Raw genomic sequence first — 21124 nt, 5'->3', positions numbered from 1 at the left:
TTCTTATTACATTTATTGACTTGCATATTTCCGAGGTTATAAGTTTTCTTTATTTGTTTAAAGATTTTGACGATCTTTCAAAAATGATCAGGTTTACATTTTTCTAGAAACAGGAAACAATCTCGGAAGGCTTTAGCAAATAAGGGTATCTTAGATGTATATTTCACCTAACAACTGGGGCTTTTGGGCGAGTTCAATGAGAGGTAGACATTGATCTTTTACTGCATTTCTTGCGGCGAAAATCACTAGGGAGGTCAAGCTTGTCCAGCTGTTTTATTGTAATTAATAAAGTTTATATTTTGTTCGGTAATTTAAACTGTCAATCGGATATTGTTGCATCAATTTATATCTCTCTACATTTAACGACAGAAAGTGTACGCAAACGGATGGTATTAATATGAGTATTGTAAACTACCTTTAATATAGATATGAATGTACCGCGTAAAATAGTCAATTTTGCTTGAACGAATAATGTTAAGGACTTTAAATTTAAAGTCGTTAAATTTGTACATATTATCTAGCAGAGCTATCATTGTCATTTCTTAGTAAGCTGAGTAAATAATATACTTAAGTGTTCTGTCCAAATTCCGAATTTGGCTTTAAAACAAACATAAAAATAATCAGGTGATATTTATGAGGATGTTATTTACAAATTTGTAAGATTCGGTGGCATGGCTATTTCCTTTTGTATAAGGTAATGTTACAAAACGTTTCATCCATGATAACTAATTTGAGGAACACCGCATCAGGTTAAAGCTGGTTGCTTCGTTTTCCTCGTTCAATGTGTGTGATAATCGAATGTGGAAAGCGGCTGTTCTTATTAGGCTCTATACCATACCTATGTACATTGTATGTTGTTTTAGATATGTACTTTGGAGTTTACTGGTATTAACTGAACAATTTAAAGGCATTGTTATTTGGCCATTTGAAGCGCACTTACTAAGCACGTACAGCTGAACTAATATATCTTTCAGTCTATGTAACTGTTTTTTAAATGAATCTAATTGATAGTTTTTAAACAAATTCCGTATTATATTTTCTGGGACATGTTCGCGTGGTTGAATATAATATACCCTGTTATTATACCATTTTTGTATACTACACGGAACTTTAATTTATAACTAAATAAATACTACAAATTTATAAAGAAGATATAAAGAAAAGCAAGTTTTGAATGGCAAGTAATATAATTTTATGTTTACCTTTAAATATGTTTGTAAACAGAGTGGCTTAAACAATAAGGAAATTATTTTAAAAACTATATTTATATGTGTTGAAAAGGTTGGTAAATACAAAAGATCGCTATCTGTATACTACGTAGGGTAATATATCTGAAAATTCCCATTACATGCCATTGATGTCTGAAATATAAAGTCGCCGTAAAGTGTAAAGTACTTTTAAAATGTAAAGTCACTGTGAACTGTAAGTTTGACAGAAGGATTTAGAATTCATCGATAATTAGATCACTAAAATTTATCAGAAACAGCTAAAAAATGTCGCAATTTGTACATATTGTCGCGTCATTCTTACTATTAAACTATTTCTGTAAACTTTCTGTGGGCAAAGTAAATATTCAAGGGGATGTTATAGTGACAGGTCTGTTTGGCATTTATGAACCAAACAGTAAGGTATGCAGTGCCATTGTGGACATGAATTCTGTTATGATCGTCGAAGCAATTAAATGGTATTTCCAAAATCTGAATGATTATGGTAAACTGCCTTTTCGCATTGGTATGTATCAGCTAATTGTTTTTTTTTTTTTTTTTTTTTTTTTTTTTAATTTATTTATTTTTATTTATTTATTTATTTAAATACGGTTTTACCTTCCTTTGCTAAAAAATTGAGCTTTATATTAATTGTACAAATTTCATCTTCCGCGTGTTGCCTACTTTTGCCAATGAAAAAATGATTTGTTACTATGTATTTGAGATAGATATTATGTTTTCGCGACTTTGTGTAAGTAGGCCTATAAAATGTGAGTTTACATTGAGATGTTGTAAATTTTGACAAATTGTTAAAGCATATTATCTTGATTTTTAACCAATTATATATGAAGAATTCTAATATGCTTTTCTCTGTTAAAACATTCTTACGCTAGAATGACGTCACGTTAACGTGCGGTGACGTCAGTGTTTTTGTTGCGGCCAAGAAAGAGCGCTACTGTATTTTATCTACTGTTTTATATTAAGGGCATATTAGAATTGAAATAATTCATAGCAAAACCGTGTTTTAACACTATTTATACACTCGGGCTGCGCCCTCGTGAAATTTTTGAGCCCGATGTATAACGACCCATCATGCATAAATAGTGTTAAAACACCCTTTTTCTATAAATTATTTCTTAAATGAACTGTACTTTCTAATTCATATTGTTAAGTTTTAAGTTACCTAAGAATATATATAAAAATATTTTGAAAAGTGCTTATCGTAATTTCCATACTATCTGCTTAATTAATTATAACGTTTATATCATTAATGTCACTGGTTTAAGTCGATCAAATGGACAGATCAGGCAATCATAAACAGTAAAAGTGGATGACGAAATTGTATGTAAATAAAGATTTCATACATTATTATTTTTAGGTTTTGAATCATTTGAAACGTGTTCCCTTGACGACAAGGCGTCAGAACATGCAGTGACAATTTTGAACAGGGCCCTAAGTAACGAAACCATACTAGGTAAGAATTTTGCCTGCTTTTATAGTCTTTAAAGTATTGGACCCCTTAAGATAAACGTCATTTTCCGTTTAATTACGTACACTCTGAATGCGTTTTTCGGCATTCTCTGGTTGTTATGAAAACGCGATTATCTGTTACGGCCTAAAAATAAGGGAAATAAGGGACGTTTATTTATCATGGTATTGAAATAATTTTGAGGAAAAACAAACTTATGACTAGAATGTCACTACTGATACAAAAGTAAGTTAGTTTGGAAAAATAGGAATAATGGGGAGCACGTGATTCAAATTCGGGACCTTAACAATATGACAAAAACGACAATTATTAACACAGTCAGAGATGTAAACGAAAACATCGTGGAAGGTGTAGACGAGGCAAACAAGATTACCATTGTCTTGATTTCAGTAAAACCAATAAATGTTAGGCATTGGATATAGAAGTGTCCAGGATCCTGTTAAAACATTCTGTGTAACAGATTTGAATACCTGTCTACACCTGAGTTTTAATAAAATGTTTATCTAAAAAAGAAAAACAAATGATAGACAAGGTTTCGAACAAGATGCCAAATTGTATTACTAGTAAATTGGTTCCGTTTTTCCCACTCGTAAGTCGGTATGTTGACGAGTACAGAAGCGCACTATAAAGACGCTAGAAGGAGTTAAAATGAACTTAAGTACGAGTGGAAATAAAAACTGAATCAATTAACTAGTAATACAATTTTGGCATCTTGTTCGAAACGTTGTAGAATTATTTCTTACTGTCTCTGTAATTGTTACAAAGAAACATAAATCATTGAATGTAACATTAATGTCTGTATTTATCACATATAAATTGAAAAAAAAAATATCTGTAAATAAGTTGTGCTTCTGTACTCGTCAACATACCATAGTCCATTGGGGCTACACCCCAAGACTTTTAGATGTATGACTAGGTGTATAGATATGATAGAACATCATAGCCTTAGAATGATCATCAGAAAATTGTCTAGGCATATAGATTTTTTCTTTAAAGGTTTAATTCCTCATAGTTGTCTATATTAAATCAAGAGTTCACCTTAGTTCCTTTGTCGATACTTCAAAGCTCAGTCTTGTCCCTATATGAAATAGAGATCCAAGTCTCTAGTCCTGCAGTAAAAGAAATATTGACTGAACTCTTTCCTTAAAAGTAACTATGAAACATTCTATGAATAGTTTTCTGACAATATTGTTTCTGGGTTTTCAGTTTTTAACTATTTGATTTAATAGTTATACCATCATGTTAAATTAAAAGTGATTTATTGGTGAAGAATTGGTAATCGAACACAGTTACTTGATTTTGCAAACACATTTGCAAATACTAAATTTGCTTTTATAAAAGTTACTATAAGCTGTGTTGAATTTACTACTCTTGAATTAATTTTGTTTGGTTTACATTAGGTGTTCTAGGACCAGAAACAAGTTCCGAAGCCGAAGTCATATCCCGTATCTTTGGCTCAGTCCCACAAAAACGCCAGTTACTCCAAATCGGATTTTCGACAACAGCAACGGAATTGGGCAATGATAAAACATATCCTAATTTTGCTCGAGTTGTTCCAAATGATGACATTCAAGTAGAGGTTTGAATTTGAATTTCACTTTTTATTTGTCGCTTTTAAACTGATATGGTATCTTTCATGATCCAGACTGAATCGATTCTTTGCTGTAGTCAATCGTTTGCCGAAAGGGTGATGTCACAAACCTCTTCGTATTGATGTTTTTCCTCTGAAACCATATCTCCTGATACATATAATTTTATAAATATTTACTTAGACCAAATTTCTATTGAAACACATTTTGTTCTGCGTGATATTCAATGATGATACATCATACAAATGCCATCATAAGATATACAATGCCCCCCTTTCAATAAAATATTTTATCTCTAATTATTTCATGAATACAAAATCCTAACAATATGTATTTATCTTTACCAGATATATACTGAAATTGTGTACGGAGAGCTAAATTCATAATTAAATTTTCTACAATAATAGTCGTCGTTTCTTAGAACAACCTCCAGTTGTTTAAGTGGCAGTTCACATTTATACAGAATGTTAAGTGTGCACTATTTTAAACGTCATGCATAGTTATGTTAATGTACGTCATTAATTTCATGTTTACTTAAATTATATGAAAATTGGGTCTAATACACCTTTAAAAAATAAACTGGTTAAATTATGCTATATGATATCAAGACAGAAAATCGTTTGATATCCGGAAAGCGAACAGATTTTTTATTAAGCAAGCGTAGCGATACCACAATCAAGTAAATACAGTTAATATTTTTCTTTCATGTTTTAAAAAAAATATGTAATTGCAAAAAATGTTCATCAATCTGAAAGAAGGAAGATAAATGATACATGTTTTGTTTGACCCAGTCCTATGTTTATATTACGACCTTTTGAATCCTCATTGCATTCTAAATTGAAATAGGAAGGTAAATAAAGCAAAATAATGGAAAACAGAAATTCCCATAAACATTTAATGCGTTTGTTTAAGGTTTCGATGGAGGCCTTGAGAAACAAAAATTAAACAACACCAAATCATAGAAAGAAAGAGTTGTTTGACATGAAAATTGAACAGCATGTAAAACATGTATATTACTTTACGAAACAAGTGTCAGTATACTGATATAAACATTGAATTCCGGAAAAGGGCTGCCTAAAGGGGCTCCACTTCCGGACAGTTAAACGCCTTTAAAAACTCATCATTTTCAAAGAACTGTTACACATGTTTGTTTTGACGCATTTGCAATAGCGTGCGAGTGGTGAAATTTCACGTAACAAGGTGGAACATAGTTTTCAGCAATTGTTTATCTTTTTTTCTTTACAAATGGGATTCATTTTCAAAGGGAGACAACTTTTTCTCAAAGATTACTTAAATAATTGGAAAAAGTTGTTTCCCTTTGAAAATGAATGCCATTTGTACTTAAAATAATCAGGAACAGTTGTCTCCCTTTGAAAATGAATGTCATTTGTAAAGAAATAAAGATAAACAATTGCTGAAAACTGTGTTCCAACTTGTTATGCGAAATTTCACCACTCGCACGCTATTGCAAATGCATCAAAACGAACATGTGTAACTGTTCTTTGAAAATGGTGAGTTTTTAAAGGCGTTTAACTGTCCGGAAGTGGAACCCCTTTAGGCAGCCCTTTTCCGGAATTCAATGTTTATATCAGTATACTGATACTTGTTTCGTAAAGTAATATACATGTTTTACATGCTGTTCAATTTTCATGTCAAACAACTCTTTCTTTCTATGATTTGGTGGTGTTTGATTTTTGTTTCTCAAGGCCTCCATCGAAACCTTAAAACACTGAAATACTGGTATTTTGTGTACACAACTCATGTTCTAGTAACTATTAATGAACCGCGATAATTTTATTATAACGGTACTTGGTAAAATCCAAAAACAGGTAAAGCAGGTGTATTATCCGATAAATTGTGTTAATTTGTATAATGTAGTATTCTTAACTCTAAATACGATCTGGTATATCATAACAGATTTGTAGTCTAGTGGATAGTGTGTCCGTCTTCTGTTCTTTTTATGTTTGTATGGTGTATGTTCGAGCCCTTCTTTGTGATTTTCACTTATTCGTTTTTGCAGGTATTTTTATATCGTCTTTTGTATTTATTTTTCTTTCATTTTTTATTTTTTATTTATTTGTTTAAGTTTCTTTTTCATGTCATGACAAATATGTATACAGAAGTTCATTAAAAGCACTGTCGGTATCTGAGTAGTCATCCTGCTCGCTAGCAGTGTCTGTAGCCACTGACCTCAATAATGAAATGCTCAGACGAGTCGTTATAAATATGTTACTGATGTGTCTTAAATATAACATTTTATTAACTTTCATAATGTCTTTAACGATCGCAACTTTGGTTTTATTTTCCCTGCAAGAGGTTTTTTTATTTATTTTGCAATGTTAATAGATTCAATGTCTATTCTAATATGAGATCCTCTGCAAAATGTCAGTAAGTACTCAGTATATGTTACCTTTATTCCTTCTCCAGGTAGAAACATGATAGATAATTAAAATGTACCTCGTCATGTATTCGAACCAGCACCGTAAGCTTATAAATCATACGTGTTAACCACTAGACCACGCCGCTTCTTACATTGGTTTTGCGAAATAAGATATTTGTCATATAATATGTCTACCTGATTCCCGATTTCATTGTTATGGGTTAATCCGGTATTAGTAAATAAAGGCCACAGTTATCGCGTTTTGTTAATAAATGGAGTAAAGACCAATAACAATACAAAGAAGGAGCTGCGTTCAGTAAACGCTTGATGCCCCCGGGTGCATCCTTGTCGATACAAAGCAACCTAAGTCCAAAACGTGGTCAAGTTCAAGGTCAAGGTCAAACTGAGGTCAGGTGATGTCTGAAGATGAGGAACGGTCACAGGTTACATCTGCATTAGTATCAAGTCATTCTAGTTAGGGGTATTGATGCTAGACGAAATGGTCCCATTTGGTTAACCTCGTACGGACGGACGAACGGACAGGACAATTACTATATACCTCCCGCATAAGTAGATGCTGGGGGCATAGAAAAAGCTTTGATTATACAATGAAAATTATCAGAAGTTATTAAAATAGATCAAACAAAACGAAATTCATAGATCCATTAAACATTGATCCGTAAGCCCCATTCTTGTATCACATAAACAATTCGTTAAATATAATTTTCATGTAGTTTATTATTAATTATTGGGTTGCGTCAGTGTGATAAATGGAAGTCGCAGCGTCTGCCGAGTCCAAATATTTATCATACTGACCCCACATATTCTTTGGAGGGTCACCAACAAATCCTATATTTGATTTATTTTATCGACCACTTATTTATAGCCTAGGACGACTTGTAAATATACTGTCCATCCACAGAAATATAGGGGTCACAACTTGACCACCTCTTTACCAATTAAAATGCTATAATCTTATGGAGGTAAAACGATATTATATTTGTCTTTATTTAAAGATGATGGTCAAATCTATGGTTAAGTTGGATTGGAACAGGATTGCTGTAGTATATGAAGATGATGTCTATGGTCACGACTGTTATACCAGACTAAAGGTTAGAGCTGAACAAGAGGATATATGTATCGGATTAACAAGGACTATAACAAATACCAATGGAATAAACGCCAACGAAATTTCCCAGATACTTCAAGATATCATAATTGGTATTTCACATTCACGTCCACCAATAAATGGAATTGTATTAATAGCCTCAGCTTCAGTCGCTAACTCTCTCATGTTATCTTTAGATAAGTCCAAATATTCATCGTTTCCAATTATAATGTTTTCTGATGGTTCAAATTTGGATGGAAACGTGTTTAAGCGCTTTAACGGGGATTTGATATCTAAATCGAAAGGGTCTTTGGCAGTAGCTCCACCGTACAGAGAAATCACTGAGTTTACAGAACACTGGAAGTCAATTTTCAAAAATGCGACCCACTTCAATCAAGAAACTGCATCAAATCCTTGGTTACTTGATGTCTTTTACAAAGTAAGAAATTGTTGGAAAAAGAATTGTAACTTTACTATTCTTACCGACAAAGAAATAGAAAAATATTTCAGTCAACAGCCGCTTTATGTAAGTTATGCTGTTGCCGCTCAACATGCCATTATTAAAGCTGCTGTCAACCTTCGAACAAGCTATTGTGCCACCAAGTCAAGTGCATGTGCTGGGTTTGTGAGCAATTTCCAACAGGGCAAAATGATAGATGCTGTAAAAGGACTTCGCATTGACTTTCAGGGTGATTTTTTATGGGGGTAAGGATTATTTGTCTATTTTAAACTTGCTTAATTTATCAACTTATTTTATATTCATGTAAGATTAATTTTCGTATACATGTATTAGTTTTCAGTGAATTTCACTAGTGCTGAGCTACATTGGAACGCAAAAAGATGTTATACATCATCATAAATTGGTATCAAAATTATACTTTAAATAATAAAAACATAGATTAACAAATGACTTACAAAAACAGAAATTTATTTGTAGGTTATTTATCTGTATTTCGATACATGCAGGGTCTAGACTTTGTGCCTATAGGCTTGATTACTAATAACAAATTTCTTTGCCTAGAGTATTCTTGAAAGGAAAATGAACATTGTTTTACTAAAGTTATCTCCAAATGACAACATTCTACAAAAATCACTAACAATAAATTGGTTAAAAGGAATGTTAAACTTCCTTTTTTGCAAGTTTAGCACTCGAACATTATTATAAATTTCAAAAGTAAGAGGTGTATCTGTTCTTTTAACATAGTGGGGCACTGAATGTGTTGAACTGTCCGGAAGTGTAGCCTTTTATTTGTCTATATTCTTGAGTACGTTATGTATGACATGCAGATGACACGTTTTGCGAAGAAATGTATATATACATATGCATCATATGACTTGGTGATGTTCGTTTTCATATGAGAAGAACGTCCATCTAAACGTTAACTGAAAGTTATCCTATTCCTAAATTTATTTGTTTGCCTCACTTTTTCCACCATTAGAAACTTAAACGATGCCATTAGAAGTAAATTGTATCGCAATGTTGTAGCATTAAACAAGCAAATAAATCTACGAGTTGAACATATGCAAGATTCTTATTGCTCAGTTTGATACTTATCCATTAAAAATGAATGTAGCTCCGGAGTTCATGTCCTACTGATTATTATAAGATTGATAGTGTATTCATTATTAGAGAATACATACTAGCGGCGTTGAAAGATATCCCTTTATGGATAACAGCGTATGTTTCTCCTAATCATACTTTTTGTAATGGTTCTGACGTATTATCATAAGATTAATTGCATGATCTGCTTTAACAAATATATTTTGTTGCTTACTTAAGGCCCGCTTCCCTCCGGAATGAAAACATACGGCTCACTATTGACCAGTCAGGGGAAGTGACTCAGCCATTGTACGAGCTGTTTAACATCCAGACGTCAAAAAACTACCAGTTAGACGGTTTGAGATTTAAGAAGGTATATAAACATTTACAAGATATAACAGTTATTTTATAGCACTGGTGACATATAGAAATTGTGACATTTCAAAAGTACAAAATAAATAGTATTTACAAACTTAACTCCCAGATGTTTTAAAAGGTATGTCATTAACCGGTTTTTAAAACCCTAGTTGTTCATGTGCTACTACCCGTTACAAGGTGGTGCCCCTCTTTGTTCCTTCATTTGTTCGTTTCGCCCAGAGTGTTTATATGTTTTATTTTGGCTAAGTACTTTTGTAAATATGGCGCATTGTACTGTTATGGGGTTGCGGTTTTGAATGTATCGGCCCTGGAACGTTGGCTTTTCCTATTGGATATACATTAGCTGGTTCTTGGCAATTGCCTTCTAGCACTTGATTCATGAAAATAAAACAAACGAGTCGAATTGCATAAATTGTATCAATGTTACCAGAAACTGAAACCATCTCAATTACTTGCACATGCCTTTTTGTCAGTGCAAGCTTCGAAAAAACATTATTATATGTAAAGAACTGAGGAAAATTATGAAAATTTCATTGAATGGTTTTTGCTGGAGCACAGAATTGAACCCAGTTTGACACGGCGGAATATCCACGCCGATACAATTCAGACCTCTCAACTAGCTGCGTTTTCGCCTTATAGCAAAATAGGCTGCGTAAATAATTAAGGATACATTTACACATATCAAAAATGTTTGTCGGCTCTCAGATTGAAATGAAAGTAAATAGTTTGTATTGTGAAACGGTTACAGTTAATATCTGTATTGTATCAGTTTGCTGCGCATAGTATTGTTACTCAGTAGATTTGTACGACCATAGATGCACTGGACCAAACCGTAAATGCACAACAAAAGCAGACTAATGTGTCCAGGAATATATGGTTTATGCCTAATTGTATTTTCAGATTGGCATCTTGACAAATAATGAAGCAACTATTGATTACGATGCTATTAGAGACTATAACACATTAGGCGAGGTACTACGGTGGCCAAGGGTCCGTATAGCTCAATGTTTGCCTGGCAAAATTTGCTCTGAATGTATTCCATTAACACAGCTGCAAGAAGATATGATATTTGAGGCCGGGGATGTATATGTAGTCGGTATCGTTCCTGTTTTCCTAAAAAGTGGTATACAGGACTGTGGCGCGATATCTGACAACAGTGGATACCAGATAGCTGAATCTATTAAATTTGCTGTACAAAAAGTAAACGGTGAAAACGGAGACTACTCAAGCTTCTTCCCTGGAATGAAAATTGGTTTAATAATTATCAACTCTTGCACGAGCCCTGCTGTTGTTCAAAGAAAGATATACAACCTTCATAAAAATGGCATTACATTGGACAATGGAACTGTAGTTCATGTTAATGATAAAATAATTGGTTATGTTGCAGAATATACAAGTACTGTTAGCATTTCTGTGGCTTCTACTTTGTCTATTTTGAAGTTTGTACAGATCAGCTATGCATCTACCAGCCCAGCTTTAAGTGACAGGGCTACATTTCCTTACTTCATGAGGGTTGTAACGCCGGATGATGCACAGGCTAAAGCTATGGTAGAAATAGTTAAAAAATTAAATGTCAATTATATACAGATTATTTACAGTGAAGGGGCCTACGGAAAACATGGCCGTGATAAAGTTATGGAATCAGCAGTTTCCAATAAGATTTGTGTTGTACAAGATATTTCCGTGAATGATGTAGATAGTTCGTTTCAGATTTACGACAAATTGAGGAAGTATGCTCAAGCAAAGCTTGTAATAGTTTTCCTTTACACCAACCATCTTCAAAATATCGTTTCCGCTCTCACGACACAAATGAAGCGCGGAGAGTTTGTTTTCTTAGGATCGGAGGCGTGGGCACGTGATGGGACTATCTTAGCTAAAGACACAAACCACATTATACTTGGATCGTTTACCGTGTCACTAGAAATGTATAAGGATCGGGAACTAAGAAACCACGTGCAAAACATAAAGCCCAAACCTTATCGCACCGACCCGTGGGCTATGATGTTTATTCAAGCCAAGAGAAATTGCTTCTACGATCTGAGTTTTGACAAGACCCAAGCCGACAAATGCAGTGTAGCTAATGACCATAGCAGAGATCCAGACTTCACTTTAGACACATACGATACCCAAGCTTACGTCGCAACAAAATGCCTTCTGACTGGAGCAGATGCCTTCTTAAAGACCAAATGCGGATCTTCGGCTTCTAGTCTGTGTAAAGATTTTCTTAGCAATACTGAAGGTAGGTTTGAATATAGAGAACATTCAAAACAAAATATTTTATTCATAGGACTTAGTTTCACTTTCCTAAATTACTTGAAAAGACGTCACATTCAATTAGGAGAAACATGGTTTCTTTAAGTCACGGACAAATTTAAAGTAAATGGCTTGTAATCCCTTGCATTTAAAGACACTGATTCTGGTATGCCTGGTATGTGGCCTATAGAGATGATAAGGTCTGCGTATTGGCGATAAGGGCCAATATACAAGTCAGGACCATTGGTAGACTTGCTTCTGTTTATCATAATAAGCTACTGTATAGCTACTGTGCAGTAAATAAATTGCAGGTGATATTTCTCACCTTTATAGCAAATCAGTTCTCACCTTTATAACGAGTTTAGAAAGCTTGATTGAATTAGGGCTAAATAAACAAAGTAATAAGATACAACAGTGTTTTATCATATTTTTAATAAAGTAAGTTTTTTAACAATTACATCTCATTATTGCTGTTTTTTATTATCAAAAATAAAAAAAATGCATTCAGGCACATAGCTTTTAGAAGTAATAAATTATTGTGTATTTTGAACAATGATATATCTTTATTGCTGGATTTTATTATACATAAAAGAAAGTTAACATTATTTAGACAACACAAGAGGAATTAAGCATTTTTATTATATAACATCCTTCTGTCTATATATCTTCTTTATCTATTAAAAATGCAACTGAACACTTCTTTAATTTCCAATAAAATCCAGCAATTATCTTTTTTTTTCGTTTTTATTTTGTTACTTTTGATAAAAAGATCATAATCATTGAATAAACAAACTTGTAATTTCTCTTATTAAGTTTTGAATAATTATTTTATAGTGAGAAATGCTTTGCTATAAGAGTTAAAATTTAATTGGCCAGGACATTACTCAACATGACTAAGCAATCAAAATTAGTATCTTATCAATTAAAATAATTTTGTGTACATGCTGAAAAAAGACTAAAAAAACAACAGCATTTCAATTAATAAAATGCAAAACACAGGAAATAACCAATTTACCTGTAGGCAATAAAATTTATGATTCTCTGACAATAATTAGACTACATGTCAAGTCTACAGGGGTTTTATGGACCCTTATCAGACTGGACCAGACAGGATCTTGTATATTGCGGATTAAAAAGTCTGGAATGTGGGGGGGAGGGGGGGGGGAGGGGGTCACTTATATAGGAGATTTTCTTTGCCTGTAAAATCAGCGGAAAAACTAAATGAATAAGAAACTTTCCTGGTAATAATGGATGTCAGACCGAAAACTTAGAAATACAATTAATGCATTGAAATCAGGTAAATGGCTTAATCCATCTATCGTTCTTAGGTCTGGATGAAAAAGCATAACAAGCATTTGAAGCATTGTCAAATTGCCAGCTGATATTGGAGAGTGTTGCCTCTTTTAATGCTGGACATAGCACTTATTGGCAGTTTTGCAATATGGGTTAGCTGCTGTTATTTTAACTATCATCTGTTTGATCAACAAAGGCATTTCACGATGCATTTATTTGTATTATTTCTTTTAAATACTAAACGTTTCATATAACCTTTAGTTACCTTGTATATTTTGTTTATCTATGTTTAACATGTGTGTTTGAAACGAATTTCGTACAAATAGGTTTGGTAGAAGAGATATTGAAAACAAAGATGGATTTGGATGGGTCTGGCAGCAAGATGAAAGTGTTCAACAGAAACGGTGATGGAAATATAGGGTACAGAATTTACAATATACAGAAAGATGATGTTGATCCATCAACGCTTGTCTATAAAGAGGTATGCCTCTTTGAGACTGTAGCAACTATAGCATTTTCGCTTTAAACAGACTGTGATTCCCCGAAATATATGACACCTGACATTTATTCATTTTTTAGCCGGGCCGATGGTCTAGTGGTAATACGCTTGACTGTCGAATCCCGGGTCAAGCACTGGAAATTTCTGAGATGCTCTTGAGTGTCTCCCACCTAACTTAGAGGCCTGTACTGGTTCTTCTCAGGAAAGACGGCTTCACGTGTATCGGTGCTATATACCGTGCATGTTAAAGAACTAGACTGTCTACTCGCAAAGAGCTAGTTTAAGGTAGCCGGACAAGTCTGTACCTAAAAAGGATTTCTCTTTATTTCTTCTTGGGGCTTTATCTCACTCTGTCCCTCTGGTCAGATCGCTCTGTATCTGTACTACCAGAGGATGAATTTTGCGCCCGTTGTGGCTGCGTTTGCTATATATAAAGCGCCTTTGAACGTGTTTATCATGAAAAGGGCGCTATATTAATCTGGTATAATAATAATAATATCCATCAGCACCTTACGTATATCGATTGCTTTATCTAAGTATTTTGATTAAAGTTTATGAACTATACGCAGTTTATTCACAAAAGTAGAGGGAAAATGCAGTCTGTGTCAGTGTCTAATATTCTGATGAATACGGGCCCTTAATTACCTGTAAGTGATGAAATAGTTGGTTCTAGTTACAATAAAGGTAATCTTTTGATAAACTGCCATCTTAAGATATTGCCCACATCATATGAGATAAAATGTCAAACTAGCAGTCGGTTACATAATGTGCCAAATAAATCTTACTTAAGAAATTTAATTCCATAAACACTGCTACATTGTTTTGAATGCATATCTGCATGTCCTGCCGGAACTATAAGACACATTAAGGTGTTTCAAATAGTCGTTATTTCTAATATGTATTGAATAGCAAGCCTATCAACAGTTCTATCAAACTAGCTTGTGGAATGTCGATGGTTCGTTCCAGATGCATGCCGGTGAAGTAAGTCCTGGTGGGAACCTAAATGGTGATGCTGTGACCTAAACCCCAACAGATATAAACAAACAAACACATATTCTATCGTTTTCTGCTGTAAAATACCAAATAAACTAAACTATGTTAATGCGACTTAAAAACAAAATGTAAACACCACGAAAACAACAATACTTAATACACAAACATTTCATGTAAAGATACATAAACGAAATATTATTGTTGATGTGTTTTTGTTTTGTTTTTGTTTTTATACAGATAGGACGATATCCCCTCGAAGGTACTTTCACATTTGAAACGGACAAGATAGTTTATCCAAACGATATGCCTCTACGTTCAAAGTGTCCGAATGAGCAAGCTTGCATCAATTGCTTTGCACGCATTGGAAATAATGTAAAGAATGTCCCAGACACACCACAGGAGTACGTATTTCAAATTACAATGTCATTAGTCGGTTCCAGGCACACCGCAGGAGTACGTATTTCAAATTATAATGTCATTAGTCGTCTTTCACGTGTCATATTTAGACGAAAAGGAAAATAAATGCAAATTCAATCAAAGTGGAATGGAAGATATATGGCATAATTGTGTCTTAAAGGCAACAAAGCAATATTTTTAATGTCGGTCGTTTTCAGCGCGATGTTTCATTTAAATTAATTTGAACACTTTAATGAAGTAATTTTAGGTAAATTGTTGTGACAGAAGTGGTACAGTCATGTTTGTACACGAAAGTATTTTAGTTTCCGCATCATATTTTGATACGGATAGATAACATTTCAAAAAGTTTAACTTTAGTTTATCGAACTCTAAAATCTCATCATGCATCATGTCTTCATACAGGGAAGTTAATGTTAGTTTTCGTTCCGTAATGCTGTTGTTATTGTAAAAGAGACAATTACCTAATTCATTCATTTTTATGAAGGGATTTTACAAGTCATATAGTTTAGTTTCGATTTAGTTTGTTATGGAAAAGGATGGTTTGTGAGTTTACAGAAGTGTAGTATATGTGGTAGCATTTACAAAACGTCGACCTATCTTGCAACGTTTCCATTAAATCTGCATATGTCTCAAGAAAAAAATATTCGTGAACATGCTCTAATGTTCAAAGGTAAATAAGTCGAGTTATTTCTGCGATTTAAAGAGGAAATAAATTAATTCATCTTTGAAATACCTGAACTTTACAAAAGCTGGCCATGGAACTTCAGCCATTACATTACTTTTTGTATAAAATGGTGTTTTATTTCTGCACAGATTAAAATTGTATGGCTTCATGGAATGGCATTCACTGATAGGAGATTTCTAGAAATACAATGGTCGTTTATTTGACATTGTGCGTGACCTCACGTTTTTTTTTGTTTTTTTTTGTTTTTTTTTTGTTGTTTTTTTCTGGAGAATGTTTAATTGCGGACAATGATTAGATCCATTGAAAATATATAATGCAAGGTGAACAGTTGTTCCATTCTCATATAAGATCAAAATATATATCATAGAAAAAAGATTTCACTCTTTCAAATGACACTTTATCATGTATATACCTAATGGTAGTGGCGGGCTGCTTAATTTTACATTACCAATTTATGTACAAGTAATTAGTTGCTTATATAATTAAGGGTATCGGTGGACTTCTTATACATTCTTTTTTATGTACAAGTAATTAGTTGTTCATATATTGATGCGCTCACACCCAAATTTCCGTAGATTTTGCTTCAACTTAGAAATAGAACACGAAAATTTATAAAATTAGCCGCACCAAGGGAAAACCAACATAGTGGCTTTGCGACCAGCATGGATCCAGACCAGCCTGCGCATCCGCGCAGTCTTATCAGGATCCATGCTGTTCGCTAACGGTTTCTCTAATTGCAATAGGCTTTGAAAGCAAACAGCATGGATCCTGACCAGACTGCGCGGACACGCAGGCTGGTCTGGATCCATGCTTGTCGCAAATGCACTATGCTGGTTTTCCCATGGCGCGGCTCAAATGTTTAATATGTTCGCATGATTTTATCAACTTATTTGAAACAAAAGTTCAGAATTTAAGAGGCAAGTGTCAATCATATATTCATTTGAACGAAAACAAGAGACGACACCCTGAGCAGCACATACAGTCAGATTATAAGTCCTCATAAATCATAATTTGATGCTGTCAACATGATAACAAAGAGAGAGCAATAAGTATGTCATATGCTTTGTGGTTGAATAAAAACGCTTTTTATCTGTTTAACAGAGACACAATTGCTACTACGACATTAGCTGCTGTTCTCGGTACTCTCCTGGGGATAGCGATCGTAACGGGTGCAGTCCTAGCTGCCATACTGTGTACAAAAAGAAGGAAAGAACAAGGTGATAGTAAAAAATATATTTTGATGAGTATATCCAGCTTCTTCCATTTTCATTTAAAATGATAATTGATTTTCTACCTCAAAAAATGATATTTTTTTCCTCATTTTATTACTCTTATGATGTTATGGTGACAACAATACACAAAATAGTAAATGTACATAACAATAACAAGGACAGATGACGTAAAAGTATATTCTCCCATACAAAACACAGTTGTCGTTCTTCAGAAAAACAAAAGAGAGCATTCTGAACCTTAAGTTATTAGATTTATTCGTAGTAAATGATACCATAACTTGAATCATACTCTATAACAATATTATTTCGATAAATATCAAGTCTTGTTAATCCCATACAAACAGTAGATTCATGCTTAACACTAAATAAATCAAATTCGATGACGATATTGTAAGAAACGTAAATGTCAATTCTAAATTTTGTTTCATGTATGTATGAATCAAATGGGCGAAAAAGTAACATAATTATGCAAATATTTATAGGTTATTTTATTTTCCGTCGCATGGCATACGCGTACATGTAACTGTATAATTTTACCAACTATCATATATTTTCAGACAATAAAAATGACATTTTCCTCAGAACAAATATGACATATTCACAGGGCGAGGTTATAATGAAGAGAGAGGAAGTGACGCCCAGTAAAATCTACATGGAAATCCCAGCAACACGTGAACAAAGATATGTTCGAATGGACAACCAAACCGAGAATCCAAGAGTGGACAATAAATGACTGCAGACATCTTAAATTTTTCTCAAAATTGTATTTTGTTATTTTAACATGTATAAATGTTTAGTTCTGCTCAACCGGGGGCTAGAAAGCGCCGCGCCGGACGGTAGATTGCACTTCCACTACCGTCGACGAACTGACCCAATCAGACTAAACCTGCAACGTTTGTCGTGTTGGGCGGGCTGTGATTTTTACTTATTTCTACTTTATCATTCAAACCCACAACGAAAGAAGACAAAGTCGAACCTTGGTATCCCGAATTCCAAGAGATCGATCGTTTTACTTCGAGAAAACCGAAGTTTGACTTAAAATGATATTCTGTGCACGTTATTCTGGACGGGACTTGAAAACGTGTTCGAGATAACCGGAATTATGAGATAAATGAGTTCGAAATATCGAATTTCAACTGTGTATTCCTAGATTTCTAAGATTGTTTTCTCTCTTCTTTAGATTGGTTTAGATATATCATATTTCTCTTCTTTAGTCTTCTTGACTGTTGCCATCTATTATTACTCTTTTAATTCATCAACCATTGGAGGGTCATTTCAAAATTATGGAAAGACGGTTTAGAAAGTACAAACGAAGAAAACAAAGGATCAGATAAATGTCTAATGTGCGATTTTGTGTCAAAATCAATGTATAACGTTTTACCTTGTATAGTTTTTCGCCACGGTGTATTTAGCCGTGACTGCTCTTTATAACGCATCACAGAGTAAATGTATTCTTTTGTAATTCAATGATGGTAATTATACATGATTTGCCTGAAATATTGACACTACAGGTAACTTGTTACACATAGTAGTATTAGGCCGACAATGTGTTTAATGTCTAAACATTTCATTCATTGAATGTAGTATTATGCATAGTATTTGATATTTTAAGGGGAGTTTGGACAATATATTGTCTCTACAGTTATTTGTCTATGTTTGAAAAAAAAAATATACTGAGAAGAGATTGGCTGCATAAGATTGCAGCTGAAGTTGTGTTTGGTTCGGGAAGGGCCTAGATAATATATCTAAAACAGTGATTTACTTTTGAATACTAGTAATATTGTTTTTCAGAAGCGCATGATTTTACCACTCAAGCAGCGCCATCGTGATATAATTCCTTCGCATAATAACTCCAACAGTGATTTTATTCAACGGCAAATCAATCACTGTTTGAGATATATTAGTTCTTTAGCAATGCAATCGAAACTGTTGACAGTATGAATTTTCTACAAGTGAAAGTAGATATGATATATTAGTACATTGTATTAATTGCTAAATTTCTTTAATCATAACTGTGTTTCAGTGTACCCGTATTTTTGTACATATTCTAAGAAATTACGGTCGATTCGGTAATTAAAATGCTCTAACGACAGTAAATGCTCAATATATGACTTTGTTTTGTGTACTATATTGTGTTACATTATAATATTACACATAAAAACATAGTGGTAAAATGTTAATGATAATGCGAAGAAGCTTGTATATTTAAAACTTTTACTTTATTATAATTCTTATTTCTCTCCCGATGAATGAGCTCTGCCATTATTGAGTGGTAAAGAGTAAAGTGATTCCCAAAGAGCACTAAACAAGCTTTAGCAGGAGAAGTACAAAATTTTCAGATATCGTCTGGTTAGTCTAAAAGTAGAAAGACATGGCAGATAAAGTACAAAACACTTATAATAGAAGTAAACATATAAGCTGTATTCTATAAAATATCACCTGGTTTAAATATAGGAACGCATGGCAGATAAAGTACAGAACGCTTTTAATAGCAGAAGCAATACAGCAATCAAATATCACCTAGTTTATTTGTAGAAATACATGACAGGTGAAGTACAGAACGCTTATAACAGCGCTGCATCCTCTCAAATATCGCTCGGTATACTTGTAGGCATGGTTGTTGAAGTATAGAATGCTTATAAAAGCAGAAGCAGTACAAGCTATATCATATCAAATATCGCCTGGTTTAAATGTAAGCATGGCAGATAAACTACAGAACGCTTATAACAGCAGAAGCAGTACAAACTGTACCCAATCAAATATCGCCCGGTGTGACTGTAAAAAGCTCTAGCAGCCAATAATCAAACTTTACCCTATCAAATATCTAGCAAAAGAAGTATAAAATTTACCTTATCAAATATCGCCTGGTTTAAATGTAGAAAGGCACAGTAGTATTAACGGTTCCCGTCAACTATCGCCTGTTTTTTTCTGTAGGAAACATTATAATAGCAGAAACAAAAATGCCCTGTTTTAATACTGCCTGATTTATCTATAGGAAATTCAAGGGAAAACATCAAATTTTAACCTATCAAGTACCGTCTGGTTTATTTGTAGAAAGCTCTAGCAGAAGAAGTAGAAGGTTTACGTTATGAAATATCGCCCGAGTTTGTGTTGAAAAAGAAAATCAGAAAAAGTATTCACTTTTCTTATCAATTAGTTCCTGGTTTATCTTGAAAGAGAACAGACTCTTCCCTATCGCATATGACCTAGTCTACCTGCAGACAATATCCAAACTTTATCGTCTGGAATATCGCCTTGATCATATGCAAAAGTTACAGCTGAAACTTAACCTAGGTTTATCTGCAGACAATATTCAAACATTACCATATTGAATGTCGCCTTGTTTGTTTGTAGAAAACTATAGCAAAAGCAATGCAAACTTGACTCTTTCAAATGTACAAAATCTCATATGAAATATGATAGCATCATCTTGGAATTACAAGATGAACATAAAGACCATGTGGACAAAACAAACACATAAAGAAGCAAAGTGGACTCTGTAAGCCTCCATTTGCTTTGCCTAAAGAACTAACAGACGTTAAGATGAACTTATCCGCTGTAGTAGAGTTTCATGTCCTTATAAGTAATTATGCACAATCTGACAACAACTTCCGTTTACAATGTCGAATTTGTTTGAACTTTTTATTGAAAAGAATTAATGCATACGGTAAACAGGTTCATCAGTTCGGGATAAGCATCATAGGTATGATGCTTTTTCATTAATCGTAAAGTTTAAGTCAAATAGACTAGTCAGTACTCTTCAAACTGTCTCTAGTCAACTTCCCATGGATTTCTTGGGGATTGGAGTTAAACATCACATCATAGTACATTTAAACAATGTATACATAATGCAGCCGAATTTCCCTACCCCATTTGATACCCGATTATTTTGTATTAGGCCTACTAGCTTTTGAACAGCGATTTCTTGTTATTGAGGAAAACATATTCAAAATATTATCCTTGATAAACTCTGTTTAACAGCTGTCTTTTTTACATATGTATGACTTACAACATCAACATCACCAAATGAGTGGTTAAGCGATTATCGTAAATGGACATCTTC

The 21124-nt window shown here is 33.6% G+C and overlaps 1 protein-coding gene across 1 annotated transcript; it reads left to right on the top strand.

Moving 5' to 3' along the window:
• The first annotated feature begins 467 nt into the window (after positions 1-467).
• LOC128549287 (uncharacterized) lies at positions 468-19278 on the top strand. The gene is made up of 10 exons (XM_053525851.1): positions 468-1731; positions 2584-2679; positions 4095-4273; positions 7680-8476; positions 9552-9684; positions 10590-11928; positions 13562-13716; positions 14965-15128; positions 16931-17046; positions 17619-19278. Exons 1-10 carry the CDS (start codon positions 1494-1496, stop codon positions 17792-17794), a joined length of 3393 nt encoding a protein of 1130 aa, XP_053381826.1. The 5' UTR covers positions 468-1493; the 3' UTR covers positions 17795-19278.
• The last annotated feature ends 1846 nt before the right edge of the window (positions 19279-21124 follow it).

Source organism: Mercenaria mercenaria, chromosome 16 (genome assembly GCF_021730395.1).
Source record: "Mercenaria mercenaria strain notata chromosome 16, MADL_Memer_1, whole genome shotgun sequence".
NCBI classification, from domain to species: domain Eukaryota; kingdom Metazoa; phylum Mollusca; class Bivalvia; order Venerida; family Veneridae; genus Mercenaria; species Mercenaria mercenaria.
The sequence above is the reverse complement of the archived record's forward strand: the minus strand, read 5'-3'. Positions and strand labels throughout refer to the sequence as shown.

Excerpts from the sequence above, each read along its gene's own strand:
- LOC128549287 (XM_053525851.1), top strand. The coding sequence starts at position 1,494 with ATGTCGCAATTTGTACATATTGTCGCGTCATTCTTACTATTAAACTAT. Across the intron at positions 4,274-7,679 it reads ATGATGACATTCAAGTAGAG|ATGATGGTCAAATCTATGGT; the intron begins GTTTGAATTTGA and ends CTTTATTTAAAG. Across the intron at positions 9,685-10,589 it reads ACGGTTTGAGATTTAAGAAG|ATTGGCATCTTGACAAATAA; the intron begins GTATATAAACAT and ends TTGTATTTTCAG.